This window comes from Ailuropoda melanoleuca, chromosome 14 (assembly GCF_002007445.2).
Source record: "Ailuropoda melanoleuca isolate Jingjing chromosome 14, ASM200744v2, whole genome shotgun sequence".
Lineage (NCBI taxonomy): Eukaryota > Metazoa > Chordata > Mammalia > Carnivora > Ursidae > Ailuropoda > Ailuropoda melanoleuca.
The window spans coordinates 70,624,659-70,649,397 of record NC_048231.1 but is presented as its reverse complement, the minus strand read 5'-3'; the positions used below and the strand labels follow the sequence as shown (position 1 = coordinate 70,649,397).

The window sequence follows — 24,739 nt, the reverse complement described above, 5'->3', positions numbered from 1 at the left end:
AGATTGCAGATTGACAAAAACTAATGCCTGATGACATGAAGCATTGGTACAGAACAAGACAAAAACTCTCTTATGTTGCTTCTGGGAGTCTAAGTTGATATAATCATTTTGGAAAAGCACTGAATACATTTGAAGATATACATATCCTACAACCCAGCAAATCCACTTTCAGATTTATATTAAAGAGCAACTTTTGCATGCTGAAGATGCCCAATATACAAGAATAGTATGTGTTACACTGTTTTGTACTGTTAATGGTTAATGATTAGAAACATCTATATAGAAAAACATAGTATATTTTTACTCTATACCTGTGAAAAATGATTTGAGTGAAAAGGATGAGTCTCAAAGCACGATATATTGACAGTGAAACGTACTTTGAAGAATGTGAATAGTAGGCTGTTATTTCTGTGAAGTTTAAATGTATGCAAAACAAAATCATACACTATTTAGGGATATGCTTATATTTAGCAAAAATATAGTAACATATATGGAAATGATAAAACCAATTTCAGGTGGTCATGACTGGGGAAGAAAAAAAGTTAAAGGGACAAGGGCTTCAATTTTATATACAATGTTCTTTATAAGTCTATAACTTTCTGTCATTATCTAAAATCTTCTGTAAGCCTGGAATATATTTTTGGAGGTCATTCTTTTGCTTGGTAAGAATCAAAAGTACTTCTCTTTTAATATCAAATATCTTTGAAGCCTCAAGCTAGCTGAACATCAAAAGTTAGGTCTAGTTCCAGAATTTTATTTATTTATTTTCAAGATTTTACTTATTTACTTGAGAGAGAGAGAGAGAGAGCGAGAGAGAGAGCACAAGCAGGGGAGAGGAAGAGGCAGGCTCCCTGCTGAGCAGGTAGTCCAATGTGGGGCTCGATCCCAGAACCCTGGGATCATGACCTGAGCCGAAGGCAGACGCTTAACTGACTGAGGCAGCCAGGTGCCCCTAGTTCCAGAATTTTAAAACAAAAAATAAGGTCCTCTACACAGGAGAATTATTTTAGGGACTGTTTTTACCCTACGTGGGGGATTTGAATCCAGCCCAACTTCCCAGCCTGCCCTGTGCAATTGTCTTTTTAAGTGCTAGCCGCTTTACCATATGAGTTCTCTTTTCAGAGGTAAGAGACAGGAGCAAACTTGGTGGTCTGCGCTCTTGGGTGAAGAGCAAGGTAAGGACCTTGCCATTTCCCCTTACACTTCTGACTTTAGTTTGTTCTTCTAAATGTTCCCACTTATTTCAGGAAAAACTTAATACATAACAATAATGGGCCATTCGAGGCTATGCTGAAGAAGTCTCAGTGAAGCTTCTCTATATCATATATTAACATCACTTCCTTATGTAAAGTGTGGATATTAGAGCCTGTATAAAATTAAAGTAGCATTAGAACTTGAGAAAGTTAAGGAGGGTCCAGTTTAGTCAAATGGACAGGCCATTCTTCCTGCAGATTGTGCTCCTGCCCACTTGGACCTCGTAAGAAGCGCTCTCATGTTGACTCTCTGGTCAGAACACAGCAAACGCACTGTCGGGCAGCATTAACAATACATGAAGTCTCCTTAATTTAAAATTTCAGTGTGGAAAGAACTGACACGTGAGCTGTTAACTCCAAGCAATACAGAATGGTTCCTCTTTTCTGGAAATGATACAAAAGGCCTTGAGCAACTTAAGATCCATTCTCTTGAGCACCCTAACACAGATCCCTGTGGCAGGAAGGGAGAATTAAAAGACCCCCTCCCATGAGATTTCTGTCCTAGATGCATATAAGCTACTTCGGTCATAATGGAAACAAAACACTATAAACATAATATTAATAAATTAAATTTCCCTAGGTCTCCTGGATAACCCCAACATGTGAGAATATAAACTGTGGTCCTATAAAGCTCATTTCTGGAAATGGGCTCAACCTACAATATCAGTGCCGGAATGCATTCAAACCATACAAAGGGGACTATCCCAAATCATCCTCAAAAAAAAAAAAAATCAAAAAAACAAAAAACCCAACACCCAAATAGCAAAATTCAAGCTAGCATGGTAATTTCTTCTCCTTATAAAGACATCTTTAACAGATTTTTATTTTTCATATTAAGTTTTCCAGGAAAAAATAACCTACAGTGATTGGAAATTGCTGTGATGTTTCATCTTGGCTGGTCTGAGGGCCGGCTATGGCGAAAAGGAATGAGCACAAGGCTTAGAGAAAACCTGAGCATGGCCAATCACTGAACACCTGGGAGCCTACTTTACTTGTTTGTCAAATGGTGGTAATACTACTTGCAACTCATGAAGCACGCGGTAAGGTTAACAGGGGAGTTTAGGTAGGTGTTTGCTTAGAACAGCATCTGGGCCACAACAGGTGCATGACACATCTTATTTTATGTGGGGAGCCTAAAATCTCTAAACACAGGGGGAATAGCTAAGCTGCCATCCTCAAGACTAGATCTGGAATATGACCCAGGCAGTTTCCAGCCTGAGGTGCAAGTGGGCTGGGGATTTGATCTGCACCTTCCCGCCACGGCTTCCAGCCGGCTGAGTCACCGGGACGGCGTGCCACCCCGGAACACAGCTGGAAAGCTGAAGTCATGGAAGTTACACCCGAGGCAACTGCAACCAAGTGAAGCCACCTAAGAATGCAGGTGGAGAGGAGCCAGAGAGAGATTTTGCAACGGAGCGGATGATATACTCTGAGGGAGAGGAATTGCAATAATTAATCTTGGCCATCCCAGGCCCCCAGGGGCTGCCCCAGAAACCCATCTGGTTAAAGCCTCCCTCGCCAGGATGTCTGAGACAGGAACTCCATTTCACTGAAATGCAGTGGGTACTAAGAGTTACCATTTATGGAGACAATACCGTGTGGCAATTATTTTATGTGAAATGGTTCTTTTAACCCTATGACCTCTTGCACAAAGTTCCATTATTCTCCCCTTTATAGGGGAGGAAATGGAGGCCAGAGGAGTCACACTGGGGAGATAGCAGAGCTGGGCATTTAAACAAGCCCGTGAGGCCAGACCCCCCAGTGTGGACCAATGTCTTAGAGAAAGTTCAAGAGGAAGGAATACATTTCTTCTCATTTTATGAGGCCAGCAGTACTCTGGTGTACAACCATTCTGGAAGACAGCTTGGCAATTTCTTAAAAAGCTAAACATGCCCCTACCATAGGACTTGGCCATTTCGTTTCTGGATATTTAACCAACAAGAAATGAAAGCACACTTCCATACCAAGACTTACAAACAAATGTTCACAGCCAAAATTTGGAAACAACTCAAATGTCCACCAACAGGTAAACAGATAAACTGTGGTATATTTATACAATGGAATACTAGTCAGCAATAAAAAGGAATGAAGTACTTAAACGTACAACAAAATGAATGGATTTCAAAACAGTTATGTTAACTGAAAGAAGTCAACCTTCCCTAGGAGTACATACAGTGTGATTACGTTTACATGAAACTCTAAAAAATGTAAACTAATCTATAATGACAGAAAGCAGACCCATGGTTGCTTGGGACGGGAAGCGGCAGCCATAATCACCAAAGCGCATGAGAAAATGTCTGGGCTGATGGATATTTGCATTATCCTGACTGTGACAATGGTTTCACTGGCATATACGTATGTCAAAACTTTGGCTCAGCTTTTTTATGTCAATTATACTGCAAAAGCTATTTAAACACACAACACTCCTTTTGGTAAGCTGGAGTTAAGTAAAAGTCTTATCCGTAAAAGAAGATCTTCAATATTTTTTATTAAAAAAATTATCTCTGGGGCGCCTGGGTAGCGCAGTCGTTAAGCGTCTGCCTTCGGTTCAGGGCGTGATCCCGGAATGCGTGATCCCGGCGTTCCGGGATAGAGTCCCACATCGGGCCCCTCCGTTGGGAGCCTGTTCTTCCTCTCCCACTCCCCCTGCTGTGTTCCCTCTCTCGCTGGCTGTCTCTCTGTCACATAAATAAATAAAATCTTTTTTAAAAAAATTATCTCTGGTGATACAGTAACAAAAGTCAAACTAAGTTCACAAATCATCTGATATTTGAAATGATCACTTAATTCACAAGTAGATAATTTAATATGAAGATAGAGAGGTCAAAGAACAGTAATAAAATGGCAATTCAACAATGCACAACAGTGAGGTTGTCCTCACAACCTGCCTATGAAATTGGGGGTCCCCCAATCTAATGATCACAGGAGAAGAGGTAACTCTGGGTTATGCCTAGCTATAAAAGGCATGTGCTTGTCCTGAAATGAGGAAATGTCCAAATCTTCTTTCACACTTCGTGGCTACAAATCAGCTCTCAAGATGAAATGAGCAAGCCCCAAGAAAAAGGTAACCTTTCTCCATGATCACTGCTACGATCCTGGAGACCTCTGCCATCAAAGATGGGGACACGGGTTTAAGGGTTCCTTTTGCTTTCCCTTCTCCAGCCTGTCACACACTGCTTCAGCACAGGCCCGAGCTTCTCAGACACAGAGGGGAAGAGCAGAGCGCATACAGCATGCCACGGAGACTGGTCCCACGTGCAGCCTCATGTGACTATGCTCACTTACGTGCAAGGCATGAGACCATCCCTCTAGGCCTAGCTGGCATCATGCTTTGACCTGTCCCCTGGCCCCTTCTGCAGGCCCTGACCCCAGGCTCATAGCAGTTCTTGCCAGTTCGTTCTTACTTTCTCCCCCCTGTCCAAGACTAAATGAGTCTGCCAGCCAGGAGGCCAGTCTTCCCGTCACAGCTCCAGGACGAACCCAATGTGGCTTCGTAATTAAACTCTTCTCCTGGCAGCTTCCAAAATAAGGATTGCCACCAGCACTTCCTGTGCCGTGGCTTCCTGGCCTTGCTGGCCCAGACCAAGGTCCATCCTCCCTGACTTCTACCTTCCTCTCCTCTCCAGGCCAACTTACACCTCCCATGCTTGCCTACCCCTTCTCTAAACACCGAATCTCTTCCAAACACAGTTCTCCAGCTCAGGATCATGTTTTGAAGACAGATGGGGACTGTATTTTCTTTTAAATTTCCCTCATTTAAATGGGCTTGCTCATCTCATCATGAGAGCTGTCAAACCTGGGATAAAATGCAACAGGTATTGTATCGGTGACTCAGTTTCCCAGACCTCTTACGAGAGGTGTCCCTCACCAGGACTGAGCACCTATGCTGGGCTCTCCAATTTGATGGCCTCTCTCTATGAAATTTCATTTTCTTCACAAAACTTACTGCAATGGAAACTCTCTATTTGCTGATAGTTTGCTTATCTTCTCTTTCTGACGCTAGAGTGTGAGCCCAGTGAAGTCAGGAGCAGGGTCTGATTAAATCAATGCTGGATTCTCTTGCTGGCAGAGGTGGTCCGTCGTGAGCGTTGAATAAATATTTACTGAATGAAATTCAGGAGTCACTGTGTGTGTATGAGTCTGTGCAGCCCCCAATGGCTAGGTTTCCGGATGTCACCGGCTACCCTGGTTTTGCCCTGGCACCGTACTAAGATTGGAGAGTGAGAAAGGGTGTGGGTGGGAGTTCTATCTAAATATCTTGCTATCTGTCTACACACACATACTCTTTCTCACAAGCAACCCAGGAAGAAAGTCAGCCTCTCCCATTATCATAGTAAAGCTTATTTACTTATGGCTGGGCTTTGTAGGAAGCGGTGGGGGAAATGGGACAAGGGACCCAGGACGACATTTTCAGAGTGAGAAATCTCTTCCCCGTTCTTACCCTTTTTCACTCCGTAATCTTTGTACAATGATAGTGCAACACCACGGTGGCCAGTGATAACCGGAAACCTGGTCATGAGGGGCTGACCCACCAGGAGCAGGTGCACAGAAGGGGGACGGCTCAGGGGCTCCGTGTGCAGCTGTCCGCCGCTCTGTGGGTGTAGCTGCTCCATCCGCACTTTGATGGCGAGCAGTTACATTTCCTTGCTATAAATCGCACCTAACGCTAAGTGTTACACACACTGTTCTTACTTCCCAACGGAATTACGAAACATACCCTTTAAAGGTTGCTGTGCTTACCTTTTATATAAACAAGGATGAGAGAATTGTCTAATTAAAAAAAAAATCTATTCTAATCCCACTTTCCAAAGGAAGAAAACAGGATTCTGTGAGGTTAAACCTGGCCAGGCATCTGTTCGCCTATTCATTTGACAAAGAGGTATGGGGCAGGGCAGCGAACAGGAGCTGGGGAGCCTCATGCGGGAGACACAGAAAGGGCTGCCGCCCGACAGCACTGACGCAGCAGCAGTCATCCTACAGGAGAAGGCAAGGGACGGGAGATCAGCACCAAGGGCTTTCTGCCTTGCAAAGAGAAAAATGGTCTCTTTCTCAGTCATGTGAACATGGATCCCATAGAGCACAGTCCTGCTTGTCTTAATGATTTTCCCCAAATCTTATAATAAAATGGCCAGTCTAGGAAAGTTAGCCATCCTGATCCCATGGACCCAAGTCCACTCCCATAGACTAACGCAGATTTGTGAGCCCCATTTTGGAAACAAAAGAATAAATACATAATGATTTGAAGGGTCAAGAACTGAAATAGAGGTATATGAACCCACAGAGACGTTACAACTCATTCTGTCTGAGGAAGTCAGAGGTTTTACAGGACAGATGTCATCTACGTGGCTCTTGGAGGCCAAAAAGGAATCAAGTGAATGAATAAAGGAGAAGTTAGTCAAAGAACAGACAAATTTGAAGGAAGGGGCCTCAGGAGAGCCTGGTATGCTCATGGTGGCATCTCCATGGGGTTGAAGTGCAGTGAGGACGGGGGACATGATGGCTGATGAAGCTGGAAGGTGCACGCAGGACCCAAATGTGAGAGATCCTATCGGTGATGTTAATCGTTCTGGGCTTCACTGATAGGCAGTGGGGGGGCGGGGGGATCATTCAAGGTTTCTAAGCAGGAAAAGCCACCTGCTCAGATCTACATTTCAGAAGGACATTTATCACTCAACAGCTAGTCCAGGCATGACCTAGATCTTGAACTAAATCTCTGGTAGTAGGAATGGTGAGGAGTCGGCCCCAAAACATTTATGGGAGAAAGAGTCTCTAGCGTCTGCTGAGGATTCGGAGTCCTCCTGCAGGACAGAGGGCTGAAGGTCTCCCAAGACCTCGGGTCACCGCATGAAGCTGCCGTCAGGGAGCCAGACCTACTGCAACTCGCTCGGCCGCTGTACCGGCGCTTCTCCCTGCCTGCGCTTGGGACGTAACATAGCTGGTTAATCAGGACCACCCCAAGCCTCACAGGAACTCAGTGCAACAACACTGCTTTCAGCAATTAGCGACAGGCAAATAGGAAGTCCACACGGTAAAAGGAGAACACAACTTCTTTGAATGGTAGGGAGTCAGTCCGCATTGGTGACTTTTATTTCCCATTGGCAGTTATGGACTGGGTGTCATTAATTGTGATCACATAATAAGGCAATGTCTTTTATTCAGTTTTATAAGCAATTCAGGGTTTTCTAAGTGATGTTCGAGGTTTATTTTTTTTTTTTAATCTACTTTGACAGGGAGCCTGAGTGGCTCAGTTGCCTAAGTGTCTACCTTGGGCTCAGGTCATGATCCCAGGATCCTGGGATCGAGCCCTGCATCGAGCTCCCTGCTCAGCGGAGAGTCTGCCCCTCCCTCTCCCTCTGCTGCTCCCCCTGCTTGTGCTCTCACGCGTGCCCCCCCCCAAATAAATATTTTTTTAAAAACCTACTTTGAGCAATTTAAATTTAAAATTAAAAAAACTTTAAAGCCCCACTGTACAGTGGGGCTCTTGACTCTACTAACACAATTTTTAACTTGATCTATATGGTACTTTGTTCATAGATCAAGTGATGGAACATAGCCAGCAAGTATTTGAGATCCAGAAAAACACATGAATCATATATTTGGAGAAAGCAGTGGTTTGAAGACCAAACAAGTAAAACTTCAAGGTACATGTAGGTACTAGTGGAGGCAAGAAGTGATAAAACCCATAGCTGACCAGAGCAAGAGAACACAAGCACGCGGATCCACGCTCAACAGAGCCCACGTGGAGGAGGAAATCAGGCTGAGGAAGACTCAGGTATCAGCAAGTTACACTCAGGGCAACAGTCAAAAGGCCTGCCAGGCAGGTAATAAGTAGAAGAGCTAAAGTTACTGAAAGGCAGGAAATGCATGGAAACAGACATCTTCATTCCGAGGAAGAAGTTGCCACACCAATGGTGGAGACATGCATTGAAGGGCGTCACAGGAAGTGAGATCGCACAAGGGGGAGCCTGACTCGGGAGAAGTCACAGCTCAACACAGCAGGCTCCCATTCCCCTAGTCCTCGCTGCTCCGTCCCGGGCTCCCCAAATACTCCTCATTCTCTATTCCATATGTCAATCACCATTAAAAAAAAAAAAAAACCACACAATAGCAGATGACAAAAATAATGGGACTGTTTCAAGGTGGCCCATGATACATTCCTACTGCAAAGACGACCGACTGAATAGTAAAGACAAGAATTGGGAGGAAGGAGAGCTCCTGACAGCCTCGAGAAGGCAGGAGACGGGAGATGCTCCTAAGGGAACAGTTTGAACACAGACCCACGCACGAATCTGTGTTCCTGTCGGTGTAGGACAAATTGGTAGGGAAATGATGGATTATTCAATAAATGATATGCAAACAAGTGACAATATTTAAGGTGGATCTCTGCCTCATGCTAAGTGCCAAAATAACTTCCAGATAGATACGATATTTCAATGTGAAAATTGTAGCTCGAAATTCTAGAAGCAAGCATGGGAGAAAAGGCTTTCCTGTTGGGGAACACAAAACCAGAAGACAAAAAAGATTAATACGTTTAACTCATAAAATATAAATTTTTCTGCATGGCAAAACCACCAGAAATGAAGTAAAAAGACCAATGATTGAGAAAAATAATTGCTGCTCTTATCACAGTCTATAAATTACCTCTACACTTGGGTAAGAACTCAATGACCATGAACCAAACATTCACAGAAAAGGAAATATTAAAGGCTTAGGAAGTATGAGAACATGCTCGATCACATTTAAATTTTACTGCACAAATTTAAATTTTACTGACATGTAGCTCTTCACTACCAGGTGACCAATGGTTGAGAAGTTGAATGATCCTTTTGCAGGGGGATGGGCAAACAAGCTCTCTCACACTATGGTTGACACTCAAAACTGGTACAATCTTCATGAAGAGCAATTTGACAAAAATTAAAATGCATCAACAACTGACTTACTAAATCTATTTCTAGGAACTTATCCTATGGATAACCACACACATGTAATGTGACACATGGGTAATGATTACACAGCAGTGTCACTGGTCACAGCAAAACACGGGGGCCCATCAATATGGAACTGGGTACAGGAAGAGAAAAAAGTATGACGCAGCCATTAAAAAGAATCCAATAAGTACTGTGGTGGGAAGGACCAAGATATATTTTTTAAGTGAAAAAGCAGATGCAGAATAGTCTGTATAGTGTATGACTATTTGTGTAAAGATTATGAAGCATGTATACGCTTCTGCGAACATCAAAGATCTCTAGAAGCATACCTAAGAAATTGCCAGGAGTAGCTGCTTCTGGGGAGAGAGCTTCACTTTCACTGTCCAGCCCTTCCCACCTTCTAAATGCTACATGTGTACACGTAAAGCCCATATAAAAATAATATTTAAAGTTGCATCCTTTACTCATCCCTTATTATCCATTATTACTCCAATGTAGGTTCCATTACTTATATGTGGGTTTACTGTTGTCCAGGAAGTAGGAAAAACTCTGCTGGGACAAGTATACAGGACAGATAATTCCCAAATTTTCTAAAGGCTCCTGATATGCATTTATAAAACAGGCAGGTGACTGTCATTTCCAGTAACCAACGGTACTGTTGTTAGGGGAAGAGAGAACACAACCATTGCTTAAGGCACATCCTGCTCCTTCAGGTTTCAGCTCCTGAGTGCACAAAGCAGGCACCCCTGCCCCCTGAAATCTCGGCCTGGGGTTCTTCCAGTGAGCTCCCACTGAGTGCTCAGTGTGTTGACCAGCTAATGCCCCCTTTCGTGGTATAAGCTGGGCCTCATTATCAGAGAACTTCCCAGGCCCAGCGCCAAGACTAATGGCCTCAAAGTACCTTCAGCCCCAGGCACTGGACTTCCAACCCCCTCACAGTCACCCAGGAACTGCAGTCACCACACCAAACAAGCACCTGGCCGCCATTTCTGAAAAGGCCCACAAGATGGAGATGTCACTGCAGGAATGGGAAGAGAACCCGCCCTGCCCTCCCCAACTTCCCAGACGCGTTTGCTCTGGTGTAATTATCCTTGCTTGTTTGTCTCATTTGAATACTCAACATGAATGGTTCAAATAATCTTGTAGTTTTTTCTTTAAAATATATTTAGAACATTTCCATTCAAAAAGCACACTTTCAAAATTGAAGCATTTAGAAAGTCTGCTTTCATGAAACACTTGCATCTTGCATCCCTGAAGGCCTGTGCAAATGGTTCTGGTTTTCTTATTTTCTTTTGTTTTGGCATCATTCGACTTGCAATTTCATGGAAATTAATGTTACGTTGTTTCTGAAAGAGAGCCCTATAAATGAAGCTGTAATAGGAGATGTGGAGATGGATTCATTTTAATACCCTTGCCTTGGCTAAATTCTGTATATTGTTTCTTCTAGGTCAATTTATCATTGCAAATTTGATTAACGTCCAATATACGAGTATGCTCGGGAAAAATATGGAAAACTCTAAGCTCACAATGATGCCTGGTGGTATTTGGGCTGGTTGTAAGTGGTCCAACATGCCTGAAGGGGTGTTTTGGCCGGCCTAATTCTCCTAGGACTTCAGGGAAAGGAGTCTTACTTCCAAATCAAGGGAATAGAGTTCTAGATCTTTCCAGTACTGCACGGCACCCTGATAAGCTGTTTATTCATCAGGAGTGTGTTAACAGAAGATGTGGTTTCCCACTGCAAAAATGCAACTATTGTTCTTAATACTTGAACGTCTTTCCTGAGTTTTTCATTTTGGTTTCAATAATTAAGGGTGTGTAAAACATCTCAATAATCTTACAGATTCTACTGAAGTATATACCTCAGTAAAAACAATCATATACCTTAATAGGGCAGGAAATCGTCGTAAATGTGAACAGATTATGAGTGACATCCAAGACTCATTAAATATATAGTATTAAACTATATATTATAATAAATACAACTGACATTGTACATTTGGGTGATGGTATACAAATATGAGTTGGAGCTGGGGGCCCTCCTTATTTTTCTTTTTTTTTTTTTTTTTTTTTTTTTTTTTTTTTTGTAGTCACCCAACATAAGCAGCAAGGTTAGAGTAAAACATGGTGGCACAGACAGGCCTGGGGACTTGCTGGTCTTAATAAGGAAGCAGCACATCTGATGTTTCAAATAATTCATCACATGGTTTTGCAAAGCCATAGACGGTGATAGTTGGGGGAAAAAACATGCAAATGTAAAGGAAGTGATAAACTCTTTGAAGCTTTACTTGCTAGTGGATACAGTAGATGGTACAGGTAAAGAACTTCTGTGGCAGAGTGTGCTGTAAGAGAGAACAGACGACTTAGGAGAGGAAAGGACCCTGTTACTGGTTTCTCTGGTCACCAGGTCTCAATAGGCTGCCTGGAGGTATTTCATGCCAGTACGTTCTTCAAGCCAAGGACCACTGAGTCCACCTCCCTGTGCGCCCCCATCCCCAACATCTCCCTGGGTGTCATACAGACTCCTCATGCCTTGCATACCCCAGGCTGAATATCTCCACCTTCTGTTTGCTTTTCTTCCAGTAACTTCTGTCTCAGTTCCTAGTTTCTAACATCCTCATGTTCCAGCAAGCCTGAACCCTCACTCACTCTGCTACCCCTGCTCCCACCCTCCTCCAAGTCTGCCCAAGCCCACTGTACCCCTCAAGTGGCCACTGCCCTTCCTGGGCATGGTCAACTCTCTCGGACTCAGAGGCAGCTTCTGGCAGCCCCTGTCCCTGTGGCCTCAACCCATGGACTCCATTTATGGGTGTGTCAGGGCACCTCACCAACTGCTTCAAAACCCTAACAGCTCCTGAAGTCTCAGGATGAAGACGAGACCCATCCCCAAGCACTCTGGGATCCAGCTCCACCCTTCCTCTTTTAATCCTCATCCCCGCCCCACCCCGGGCCCCAGGAGACACACAGCCAGACCAAGCAGGGAAAGAGACACAGGCGGGAGTCTTTCCAGAGGACTCCCCAGCTCAAACCTGGAACTGGGCTTCCAGGGGATGGAAGGAGGCAGAGGCTGGTGCTTCCCCTTTAGGACCTAGGGGAAATTTCCCCTAAAGCCCAGGGCTTTGGACACCTGCAAACTTCCCACCCTTATAACTCATCAACTTCAGGGTTCTCCACACTGTTCCCCAGCCAACAAGTGGGTAATTCACCTGATCCTTCAACTAGTGTTACCACCAGCTCTGCCATAGCCAGGCCCCAGGTACCGTGGGGGACACAGCAATGAATGGGCCTGGTCCTTGTTCCCAAGTTGCTGTCCACCTAGCAGGTACAAGATATGAGATGTAATATCAGAAACACTCTAATATTCCTGACTTTGGCCCCAAATCCCACATCCCTTAAGACAAAGATCCTCTTCATCAGTGACTTCTCTGAGACCAGAAGTGATTCCAGCTGATCCAAGAAGAGGTTCCCCAAGGTGAAGGCCAGAGGGTCTTCAATCTAATCAACTTGTTATCTTACTGCCAAGACCTAACTAAGTCCAAATATGCCCAGCCCAGGGCCATGCTGGGCTGTGGAACCTGAGATTTTGACAGAGTGGAGTTTACATGACACCTTGGAAATTAACGTGATGGGTTAAATAGCTTATTGGACAGCCCCTCTTCCTGGGGCTGTAAGGTGTTGCCTGCTGTCCATCCCAACCAAACCTCAAATCACCAGCCATGCTCAGCAAAACACACTTCAGAATACACAGAAGATGATCAGAGTATGGAATACAGGTTGAGTTTGCTTTAAATTCGTGATTTGAGGCAAATGATCTTGGTGAATTGCTCCTGTCTAGATTTCTGATCAGTCATGAGCCGCTGGATGTTCTATCTTAATCACATATTGTCACTTCCCACTGGACCCACATGGTGGGGTTCACACAGCACTTTCATGGGTACCTTTTCATTGGCTCATCAAAACCACCCTCTAAGGTAAGAGTTGGCATAAGTGGCATTTCACCCTCAGGGATTAAATAACTTCGCAGTGAGTATTTTGGAACCCTAGCCAGTCTTCTCTAACTCAGCACTCTTGCCCTATAAGGGTAACTGTTTTTAATTGTTCTAAAATTACAGGTCTTACCTTTTCCTTGTAAACACATCCTTGTGCAATCACTCGCTTCCAGAAGTAATAATTAGTTAATTTCTAGTGGTCTAATACTCTTGCCAAGTTACATTCCTTCCATGGACCAGTGCAATTCTTTTCTCTTCTGGTTGGTCCTGGATTAATTACCAAGGTACTGACCTTTATGGGCCCACTATCTCCTGATTTATATGGAATTAATCACTCAAAGGTAAAAACTGATGTGTATAGTACCAAATACAGACCTTACACAAAATCTAGAACAGTTTCTCATAGGTCAAAACATTCACATATTTGGGAACAAATTTTTATACTTTCTATGTAAAGTCTGTAGGCAGATGAGGCAATAGTAACAAATACCACCTCTAATAAAATATTTACTTTGTAGGTAGTGTGAAAGAGAAGATATTCTTGCCTCCGGACTCTATTATATAAAGGAAAATACCTCAGATTCTGCTTTTTATTTATACTTTTCCTTTAGTCCCTCAATCGAACGGATTTCCTTCACTGGACAACAGTGAAGCGATCAGCATGCTTATAAAACCTACCTTTCCAGCCTGGCCTCCTGTGGGGGTGAGAGAGATGACGTGGGGGTGGTGGGCACAGCAGATCCAGAAGGTCTTGAGTGATAAGAGGTGTTGCCAAGGCTGTTGTATCTAAATAGCGTCAAAGTTTAAGGTGGGGAAGAGGGTGGAAGGACAGAGAAATGAGTACAAGTCAGTAAATGAATAACATTTAGCAAACTATCTTCATTTTTGCAAGAAAAACAGGCTTGGAAATGCTAATACCATTAGTGATTATTCTAACTTAAAGAGATTTACTAATTGCTTTGTTTGATTACTTCTCATTTAGAGAGGTTTCCCAAAGGCCAACCCTGTTAGGCAGCAGGATTTATGATAAAGGGTTTAAATAAAGCCATCATCTTTCATTGTTAAATGTACGTTAAAATTCTTTGCTAACAAAAAATCCAAATTATTTTCATTTGAATCTATGAAGATTCTTCGTGCCTCTCATGGTGCTACAACTAGTGTTAAATCCATCAAAGATCTGTAGAAAATACCAAATGATTAGCTAAACCAACATCTTATTAAAAATTCTCCAAATCAATGCCATTCATTAAATGCAATCATGTCACATGCCCAACGACCAAGGAGAAAATGTCCTCAGACCTTCTGAACCGATTTGCTGACCAGAGGTACACGGATGCACGGTTTCAGCCAATATTTCTTTTTTTTTTGTATTTTATTTTATTTTTTTATTATAATATTTTTTATTATATTATGTTAGTCACCATACAGTACATCCCTGGTTTTTGATGTAAAGTTCGATGATTCATTAGTTGCGTATAACAATATTTCTTTTGAACCAAGAGTACAGCCACCGGGTTTAAATGAGTCTTTATCATTTCCCAGTCATCTCTGACAAGTTTCAGGATTTGTTAGAGTTTTCTGTTTTTCAGAATAGCTGTCCTTTAGCAGTTTGCACTTAGCTATCATCACTGTATATTCCCAGAAAACAAATCATCCCCTGAAGCCCTTGTGGTGGTGGGGGGTGGAGAGCCGACACTCATGATTAGTTACAAATAATGAGATTCAGCGAGTTCTGCCTCTCAACCTAGTCAGCCACAAGGCAGGGCCGACTCCTTCCCCTAAACTAGCCGGGGACACTGTGTGTGGGTGTGTGGGACCCCCTGGGTCACTATGATATAAGCATACAAAGACCTTCCTACACAGTGAATCCAGTCCAAGCGCCCATCAACAGAAATCAGCATGAATCATTTTGGGAAGCAACTTAACTTCAAATGTGGATATCTTTTCACAAAAGCAAGCCTATTTTTGGGAAGCTAACATAATCTTATGATTATTTACATACTGAAAATGTCATGCATGGCAATACTCACTGGAACATTATTAAGATCATGGTGGGAAAGCTGGAAATTACCCAAGTAGGTAACAACGCAAGAATGGCTAAAAATTGTGATCTGTTATTTATCAATGGAATATTATGCAACCACTAAAAATGATTGCCAATTCTGTACAGGATAGCAGGGGAAATGTTTATATACAGGCTGAAGCAAAACATCAGAATATAATATTTATACCAAGTTAGATTACAACTGTATAAAAATATTCTCAAAGATCAAAAGCTTTGTATAGAAAAAATTAAGAACAGGTCATCTATTTTAAAAAGTGGAATATAGACATACATTTTCCATTTGACTTCATAGATTACATTATTATAACGGGAAATAAAATATTTATATTATCCCAAATCCATCCTGTGCTAAGTCTGGTCTGCTCAGTTACTGCTCCTTTTGTGTATTTGGTGTCACACATCAGGCCCGTGCTTAGTACCCAGGCATGCCACCTGGCAGATGACGGCTCAGATCACACAATCTTACTCTACCGGCCTCCTCAGTTAACACATCACCTTCATGGGACTTGGTTTCTGGGCTTTCCTTTTCTTTTTTCTTTAAAAACCCACCATGCTACATGTCTAACAGGTTAACTGCTTCTCCATGTGAGGGTTAGTTTGACTTTTCGAGAGTGCTCCCAAACCACAGGGCATGGAGAAGGCAGAGAAGCAAAGGATGAGAAGAACATACAAAGAAAGGAAGTGGCAGAGAAAGGAGAAAGAAGCTCAGGAGTGGAGGAGAGGGAGAGACGTGGGCAGAGAGCACTGTGACGTGGGCAGGGAAGGAGGCTGCTGTCAGGAGCTGAGTTCTTAGGGAGCCGGGGCCCCTGTGCTCAGGCTTCAGCCCCGCATCTCCCAGCCGCCTGGACACTCAGCTCGTTACTCCATGCAAGCATCTAAAACAATGCCCTTCCCACCAAAAGTGGGCATCTTGGAGAATGTATTAACAGGATTACTTTACTAAAATTGAGTTTAAATGACCTGATGGAAATAAAAACAAGCATAACGCATATTCCCCCTGCTTTGGTTTTTCTAATGGCTGAGCAATTAATTCGAATATGTCACAGTCTGTTCAGTTTTGCTTCTCAATTTCAGCCCAACGAACTAGATCATACAACTCACTCAGTCCACTATACTTTTTTTTTTTTCCTTTGGTGCTTTCCATGACTAACTGGTTGGTATCTACTAGAACTGGTTCAATGGCAGTCAACCACTGAGCTGTACAGACTCCATGAAAACCAGTCAGTGAACATCGGAAAATTAACAGGTACAAACAATATTTATACAGCATTCAAATTCCTGTCAGACAAAAGATTAATAATTATAAAAAATCCTCAGTTAACTATAAGGCAATCCTATGCACAAGCATGAAGCTGTTTTTCTTAATATATGTGTATACTCATCCCAGAGATGTGTTTCTATTACTCCCATCCCCCAGGACTATAAGCAAGTAGCGACGACCAAGTGGGAGGGACCTGGGCCCAGGAAAGCCCCATCAGAGGCTGTGAGACCATCACCAGAAAGTCCAGAGTCACCTTCATGGGCTAACACCACCCTGCTGGCGAAGATGAGGTTGCCCAGTTATTTTTATTCCAGTCAAATGTACAGCTCTTAACTTGCACGTAGATACTGTTCTCGGAGGGCCTAAGAGCCATATTGGAGGCACTCCATAAAAATCATGTGAGAGATCCAGCGAGCCCACAGTGTGAGACCCAGAGGAGACTCATAGAAAACCTGCAGTTTGGAGGTGCTCACGGTGGAGTTCACACACTCCTGCAGGCATATAAAGCCACCCTTGAAACAAGAGGAAATGAGCTTCAGAGCCCCAGGTTCTGTATCTGCTCTTTTCTTAAAATGGGTCTGCCTACGGCCTCTCCGAGGGTCTCCAAGTTCTCCTCTTCTGCCTCCCCTCCCATGACTGCCTTCCGCATTTGGGGGAAAAAAGCAACACCCTCACTCAAGCCAAATCAGCGTGGGGCACTGCTTTGAGCATCAACAGCTCCGGGGTGCTGGGCAAAGGAGTAGTGCGGGCAATTCTTGAGGGAATCCCTTAAGAAATGCTGAGGAAGGAGAAGGCACTACCTTATCCAGGAGTAAACTCAGAGCCAGGCCTCCCCCACTTTCTCTATCTACCTGCCCACCTGTCTGTGAATTGTGTTTAAATGGAATTAAAGTAATAAAATAAGCATAATGCGCTTTTCCCTCCATTGGTTTTTCAAATACCTGAGCAATTAGTCCAAATACCTCACGGTCTGTGCAGTTTTGCTTCTCAGTTCTAGAAGTGAGGTGGTTGTCACAGGGACATGTGCATATTTGAATTGAAACATGAAGTCAGACTTTTTCTGACAGAAATTCAGTCTCATTCGCCTGAGGACAGGCTTTGCCAATCAGACATATGTAGGTGTTTCCCAGAATTTAATCGCTTAAATCTGAAGCCCCGAGGTTTTGACAAAAAGGAATTTAAAGCACATATATAGTAGACAGATGATGTCTTTTACAGCTTTTTAAACTCCGAACAAAAAACTTTAGACAGTCTAAACTTTGAGGGAAGTATGGAACGCCTGGGTGGCTCAGTTGGTTAAGCCTCTGACTCTTGGTTTCGGCTCAGGTCATGATCTCATGGGTCATGTAGGGCTCCACACTCAGAGAACAGTCTGCTTGAGATTCTCTCCCTCTGCCCCTCCCCAGCACCATGTGCACATTTGTGCTCTTTCATTGTTTCTAAATAAATAAATTTAAATAAAAAAAAAACTTTGAGGGAAGTTTCAAAATATTCTTAGGTCGTATGTAAGCAGAAAGGTTGATGGTCACAGTTCTAGATTAATTCTTCTATTAGACGGAGTGTCTGACACCTGCTGCAACTGGTCCTATTTGTGATGTGAAAGAGCTGTTCTTCAGGTCTGGGTCCCATAAGCCTTCATTCAAATCAAGGCCTAACTTCTTGCTGGGCACCCAGGCCGAGGGTCCCCCAAACACAGGCTCTGGCAAAAGCATTTCATTGACAAGGACTTGCCCGAAGAACCCCTGGTGGGGAGCGTCCGGGGTTCAGGCCTGGTATTTGGAGCTGCTGTGTAGATTACCCCAGGCAGGAGAGAGACAGACTGCCTAAAAGAGAGGCCTGCACAACCTACAAGTTAGAACCAGAACCTGGAGCAGGATGCTTGGGGCAGAAACCACTCCCCACTTCCCTGGGTCTCTGTGCCTTAGTTTCCTCATTGTAAATAAGGGTTGGGAACAGAACCTACCTCTTAGCATTAAGTAATATTTTAAGATGCTAATTTCATAGCAAGTATAGGGCCCAGCTCATAATATACAAAGGTTATCAATGATTATTACTCTAAGATAGGAGCAGCCATCAGTATTACCAATCATTGATTTTGGACAATTGGTTGCTCAAAATATTCAAACCCTCTGTCCTCCTTTCCCCACCCTGCAGAGAACTCCTAACCCAGGCAATAGTGAAGGGCAGGCACACAGGCACGCAACAAGCACCTGCTAAAATTTCCTTGTGCAGTTCTGATTTACACACCTCCCTTCTTCTGCTCCTCTCTTCAATTTTTACAAGAATTATCACAGCGCTCATACTTAAATAATGTACTTGCATCAATGCCTGTGAAGGGATTCAAACCACAATTGCTTGCCATCTCATGGGGAGCTATGAGCAATCTTTGAAAGAAAAATGCATACATTAGAATAGAAAGAGAAAGCAATAGAAAAGGAAGAGAAAATAAAGACAACCCACCTATTAGAAGAGAAAGACCGGAAGTTGTAAGGTTCAGAGGCAGAATACGTGCTCAAATGGAGAGAATCAGAGGGACTGTTAAAGGAAGGAAAATCCCACTCAAAACACTGCATGGAAAGGGGGCAGGACACTTCGCTATATCCTGCAGGTCCCACACCACACAGGTAGGTGCAAGATGTAAAGATTTTGTCAGACCATGCATATTTTTAAAAACCTATGCTTAAAAATCCATTTTTAGTAATTGTATTATAGCAGAAGAGCTCCTTGATTCAAACAGATGACAATTTTCTTCTGCCTCTTGCCTAAATACTGGTAGTTAGTGGTTAAGGAGTTAGTTTATGCCACAACTGCCCTCTGCTTGGACTGGAATCCACACAAACAAAGCAGAAGGCAAGCCCGAAGGTACAGTCAACATGCTGTGTCGCATTCCCTGGATGAAGCTCACACAGGCCTCCCACGAGGCGGGATCTACCTGCTTTCCTTCTGGGACTCAGCCTCCTTTTCCTTGGCGGACAAGGGCGAGTCTTCAAAGTCATAGGAGAAGAGGTGGAAAGGGCTGTGGGGCACATAGGGCAGCTTTTCTATGGTCGGTGATGCCTTCAGGGGACCAGGTGCAGTGGAGGAGGGCTGGGAGGTAGGGGCAGGGGTCAGGGGCGGTGACAGGAGGGCAGGCCCAGAGGACCCGCTGCACAAGGGACTCCCCATCGCAGTGCTGGCTGGAAGCCGTTTTCCCTGCAAGGTGGCACTGGAGAGGGCTGAGGTCTCGGGAGCAGCATCCTTTCTGGCGGGGCTCTGCCCCGAGGCAGGTCTGGCCTCTCTGCTGAGCCAGCAGGGAGGAAGGGAAGCAGGGAAAGGAAAGGAAAGCAAAGGTTAGGAAAGAGAAAAAGACACAGAAACCCCACTACTGTTATGGCCACTTAACTCCAGAATCCAGCTGTTTCTCGAACTGCAGCATGGAAGCCCACCACCAGAAGCTTTGGTTTGCCCAACAATCCTGGCGACCTGGGCTTGTCAATCTGGGAGGCAAGGCTTGCCGAACGCAAGGACACATCTCTGCAAACCAGTCTGGCCTCTGGGCTTTCGGAGGCTTTCGTGTGGGGAGTTAACGGAGCTCCCCCTACGGCTCTTCTTCAACAGCTCCCCAGCCTCCCCAGTTTCTCCCCACTGATTGTACTGGCACCTGAATTTCCACGATTTGAATTTCATTTCTTTCTCTTGGTCAAAATGAAGTTCTGTCCTCCTCCCAAAAGGGGAAGAAGTATCCCCCAAGCCTCAGCCTATAGGTCCCTATTTTCAGGTGCTTCCTCAAAAGCAGGTATGGAAAAGGACAAAGGAGAAGAGATGCCAGCAAGGAATGGAAAGAGCCATGAAAGAGGAACTGGCACACTCAAATCAGATTTTGCCCACCTCACACTTGCCCCACAACCCACATCTACGACTAAGCCCTAGACATCTGGACTCCTTCAGACAGCCCAATTCTGCCACAGTTGTAAAATTTTTCCATCTCCACAAGACTGCATTTGGCCTACTTCGATCTTCGGACGTACACTCTTCTAACCGGACAGTCTCTGTTCAACTCTGCATTTTTCAAACCATTTTTCTTCTCCCGGAGAACTTGACTCCCAGCCACGCCCATCGTCCTTCTTCCAGAATTTGGCTCCCAGCCATGCCCATTCGAGAATGGGACGTGATCTGTTTTCTTTTCTACCTCAAATTGGGAGCTCCCTCTGTATAGAAGGGCAGGGACAGAGTAGTTCTCCTGGCTGGATGAGGGGATGGCAGGAGACCTCGCCGCAGTGCTCAGCACCAGCCCGGAGCCCGTGACATGCACACAGAAAGAGCAGCCAGCAAGCAGGTCATGCAGGGGAAGACACCAACCCAGCAGAAGCAAGCAGCATCTTTCTAGCCACTTTAAGGTCTGAGTGGATTACACCAAGAAATAAATACATCCACGTCAAGGTTAATGAGTGCCTTAGTCACTGTCAAGATCAAGCCCCGGTGTTAAATATGCACCACTTTATTTCCTAAAACTGGAAAGCTTAACTGTAGTTTGATCAAGGACGCCTCCAGCATTGGGTCGTACAAAGAAAAGCCCTGACAGAGCAATCCACCACCATCTACCCGTGGAAATAACAACCCTATGTTAAGACAGCACGACATCAAGAAGGATGCCTTGAAGGTTGCCCTTTCTAGCCAGATTCTTGCATCCGGTCCAAGGTGCTGTACCATGAGAGTAGCGGAGGGCGGATGAGTTTGTGTGGGTGGGACAGATCACGCACATGTAAGCACGTATGGAGCCATACCAGCATATACATTGAGGGTCTCCAGGATCTCCTGTGGCAGATTTTCAATGTAAGGTGGGACTATCAACCAAACTTCCTCCCTCCCCAGAGCACCCCTGAGTATCATTACCCCCAGGCATGGCAGATCCCCTTAGGTGACGGGCTCTGGTCAATGACAACTTTCTCCCCCTGCATTCTGACATGGGTGGCTCACTCTTTGTGACCAGGTCATTCTTTTCTTCTCTCCACACCTGCACCCTGCTGGCTTCTTCCCAGACACTTCCAAAGCAGGGAAACAATCACTAGTTTGTCAAATCAGAGAGGAATCCATGACCCCTGGGAATGGCGGGTGTCTCAGCAGGTGAAACGGACCCCTTTTTTGTGCACTGGTGGCCTGCAGAAAGAGGCCAAGCAGCAAGGAATCACACTGATTTTGAAGTTCATAAGAAAGAGGTTTCACTCTAATTTATCCACGAGCTCTTTGATTTTGCTTATTTGTGGAAAAACTAAAAATGTTAATTTGCAGTGGTAATCAGTGAAACAAAAAAAATTTCAACTTTTGAATTACTTTTGACTGTTAGAAAATGAAATTACTGGTGATCAATTTTTATCTTTTAAAAACACACCATGTGGGGAAAATACCTATAAAATTAAAAAATATTAGCAAGATGCCTCTATCTGTTAACGTTGCCTGAAGACAGAAAGAACGCATACTTGAAAAGTATGAGCAGAGGACAGTAAATTCCCTCAAAAGGCTATAGAATCATGGTACATTTTTCTGGGCTGCATGGGGTGAAAAGTACTCCTGTCCATTTGGATAAAAAACAAACCTGCATCATTAACACAGTAGTTACCCACACTCTGTAGCAACTATTATGTTGGTAAAATCAATAGGAGGAAGGGGACACATGGTATTATCCTTCCTACAACGCTGGAAGAGTTAATAACATTTTCTGAGCAGACACGAACGTCCTTCCAGCCAGTGTCAATCTAAGCCAGTGCACTAGTGAGGGAGGGAACAGCAGGGAGAAAACCAGTTACGTGATTTTTTTTTTCTATAAAGCGTGGTCAGGAAGGGGTGGTGCAGTTCTCTAATGAGCACGTGCTCAGCTATTTCTACAAAACCAGTCACTCTGGGGCTCTGTGCTCGGGTACAGCCTGCCAGTGGGAGCCAGTGAGGAAGGGAGATTCCCGAAAGGTGGCTGCGAACTATGGATTAGGAAGGAACCGGGCTATTAGTGGGAGCCTGGGAGGGTCCAGGCTCGGTACCTGTCCTTGCCCTGACAGGGGGCATCGTCCTCTCTCTCTTCCTCTGAATTGGGCTCCGTGACTGGCTGCTCCTCTTCCTCCTCCTCCTCTTCCCTGAGACAAGGGCGGGAAAGAGAAATGCACAGACACGAGATGGAAAAGCGAGATAAGCATTACAAACAGGAAGATGAAGCAGAAAACAGAACACAACACAACGTTCCAGCTGGCTGAAATGAAAAGAACACACTCAGTGTGTTAGGAGAGAGGAGGCAGTTCTGAGATGAGGCAAGTTTAAATGTGGGTAGAGATACAATAACCCAGGGCAGGCCAAGATTCTCTGTCAGGTTGGCTGGATGCCCCCGCCCTGCACCCCTCCCCCACCACGCGGTTCAGAGCAGCTGCTGGCCTTGGGCAGGCCCCTGACGTGGTTGGCCCCCTCCACACAGAATCAGGCAGTGAGTGTTCCCGGTGATGTCCAGCTCCTGCAGAAAGCACAGAGTCCTCACTGCACTCCCCCCCCCCCCCCCGTTAGAGAGCACTGAGGGTCAGGCCAATCTGAAACTTACCTCCATGGGGGGCACGGTTTTTACATTCTACTCCCTCGTCCCCAGGGACCTTGGGGCAGGGGGCTGATCTGCTCCCACTTTGAGGGTGGACACGTGGTCCTGGTGGAGTCAACAGTGTCACCCCTGGGATTTCCCCTGGTGCCTTCTGGGATCCGTAACTGGAAGGACACCCCAACTGCGTAGCCAGGAGGAAGGCTGCCTGTCGTGAACGCGGATCCAAGAAAAGCACAGTTGGGTGGGGGCGGTGCAGGTAGACATCCAGGACGATTTTAGTACTTGGATCCAGTACTTTTGAAGCTCTACCCTAGCCTTTCACTAACGGAAGATAATAAATTCTCACTTTACTTAAGACAGTTTAATTTGGGTTTTGTCCTTGCAGCTACATGAGTACAGACTTTGATAACCGAATCATTACCCTCCTTTGGGCTCTGAGCCCTGTCAACACCTGACTCATGTCACTCTCTACATGGAACACCTACCCCAGGGCCTGTGGACCTCTCCATCACTTGTGTTCTTGAACTCCAGTGACCTTCACCTTCTTTCACTTCGCCCCTCACACTCTGGACCTCAACATCACACAGAACCTGTCTACCTCGGAAAACGTATGTTCAAACTTCCTACCCCACCGCCAACCACAGACCCTCACTCACCCCCATCTCTCATTCCTCTCCTCCCACCAGAACCCCACTGCCATCTCCTCGTGTCCACCCTCTACCTTCTCAACGCAGCCAGCTCCTTCTTGCCTTCAGTCCTCACGAATCCACCATTCCCCATCCCAGGCATCATTTTGCCAAGATCTTTAACTCTTTTGCCCCCACCGTCCCTCACTTGCGTTTTCTCTTTGTACTGAAGTATAAAATGCATTCAGAAAAGTACACAAATCACTGACGTTTCACAAAATAATCACACCCCTATAGCCAGTATTCCCTTAATGCTCCCTTCCAATTGCTTCCCTCCCCTACCTCGCTTCAAATAGCAGAGATCAGCCTGGCCGGTTTTTCTTCTGTCTAGAAGGAACCACGTCCAGCTGCTTTTGTTCAACAGAACATTGGTGAGATTCATCGACGTTGTTATACGCCCTTGAAGATCACTCATTCCCGTTGTTATGTAATACTTCCTTGTATGAATAGACCACAATTTAGTTACCCATTCTACTGCTGATGATTACCAGTCACTTTTCAGTTTGGGATTATTCTGAGCGGGGTTATTATGAGCATTGCAGTATATGTCTTTCATTGAATATGTGTATATATTACTAGGCAGTATGTATCTAGGAATAGCATTTCTGGGTCATTGATGCTTGGGTTCATCTTTATTAGAAACTGTTAAACAGTTTTTTAAAATGTACATTCCCATAAGTAGTATATGAACATCCTGGCTGTCCCACATCCTTGCCAAGATTTGGCTTTTTCCTCTATCTCATTTTAGTCATCTAATCTGTTTGTAGTGACATTTCACTGTGGTTTTAGTTTGCCTTCCCTGATGACTAGTGAAGCCAGGCACTTTTGTCATACTTCTAAGTGTCCTCCAGATAGATATTCTCTTTTTGAAGTTTAAGTACTTTGCCCATTATTCAAAACCCAGTGTGTTTTTCTTTCTGATTTGTAGAAGTTCTTTATATAATTTGGGTACAGGTCCTTTGTCATACTTAATGTGTTGCAAGAATCTTTTCCTTCTCTGTGGGTTGCCT

At 44.5% G+C, this 24,739-nt stretch overlaps 1 protein-coding gene across 11 annotated transcripts in view; it reads right to left on the bottom strand.

The window, feature by feature from the left end:
* FHOD3 (formin homology 2 domain containing 3) overlaps positions 1–24,739 on the bottom strand; it is a 505,390-nt gene that overhangs the window by 94,110 nt on the left and 386,541 nt on the right. For 2 of the 11 annotated variants that reach the window (XM_034643279.1, XM_034643277.1), the window contains exons 11-14: positions 22,505–22,597; positions 19,426–19,773; positions 18,954–19,028; positions 13,846–13,953 (exon numbers count right to left, since the gene is read on the bottom strand). The exons of 1 other annotated variant lie outside the window; for it this stretch is intronic. In XM_034643279.1, coding sequence (XP_034499170.1) covers positions 13,846–13,953; positions 18,954–19,028; positions 19,426–19,773; positions 22,505–22,597 — 624 coding nt within the window. The remainder of the gene's footprint in view (positions 1–13,845; positions 13,954–18,953; positions 19,029–19,425; positions 19,774–22,504; positions 22,598–24,739) is intronic. 8 more of the 11 variants (XM_034643286.1, XM_034643285.1, XM_034643278.1 and 5 more) reach the window with 7 other exon arrangements.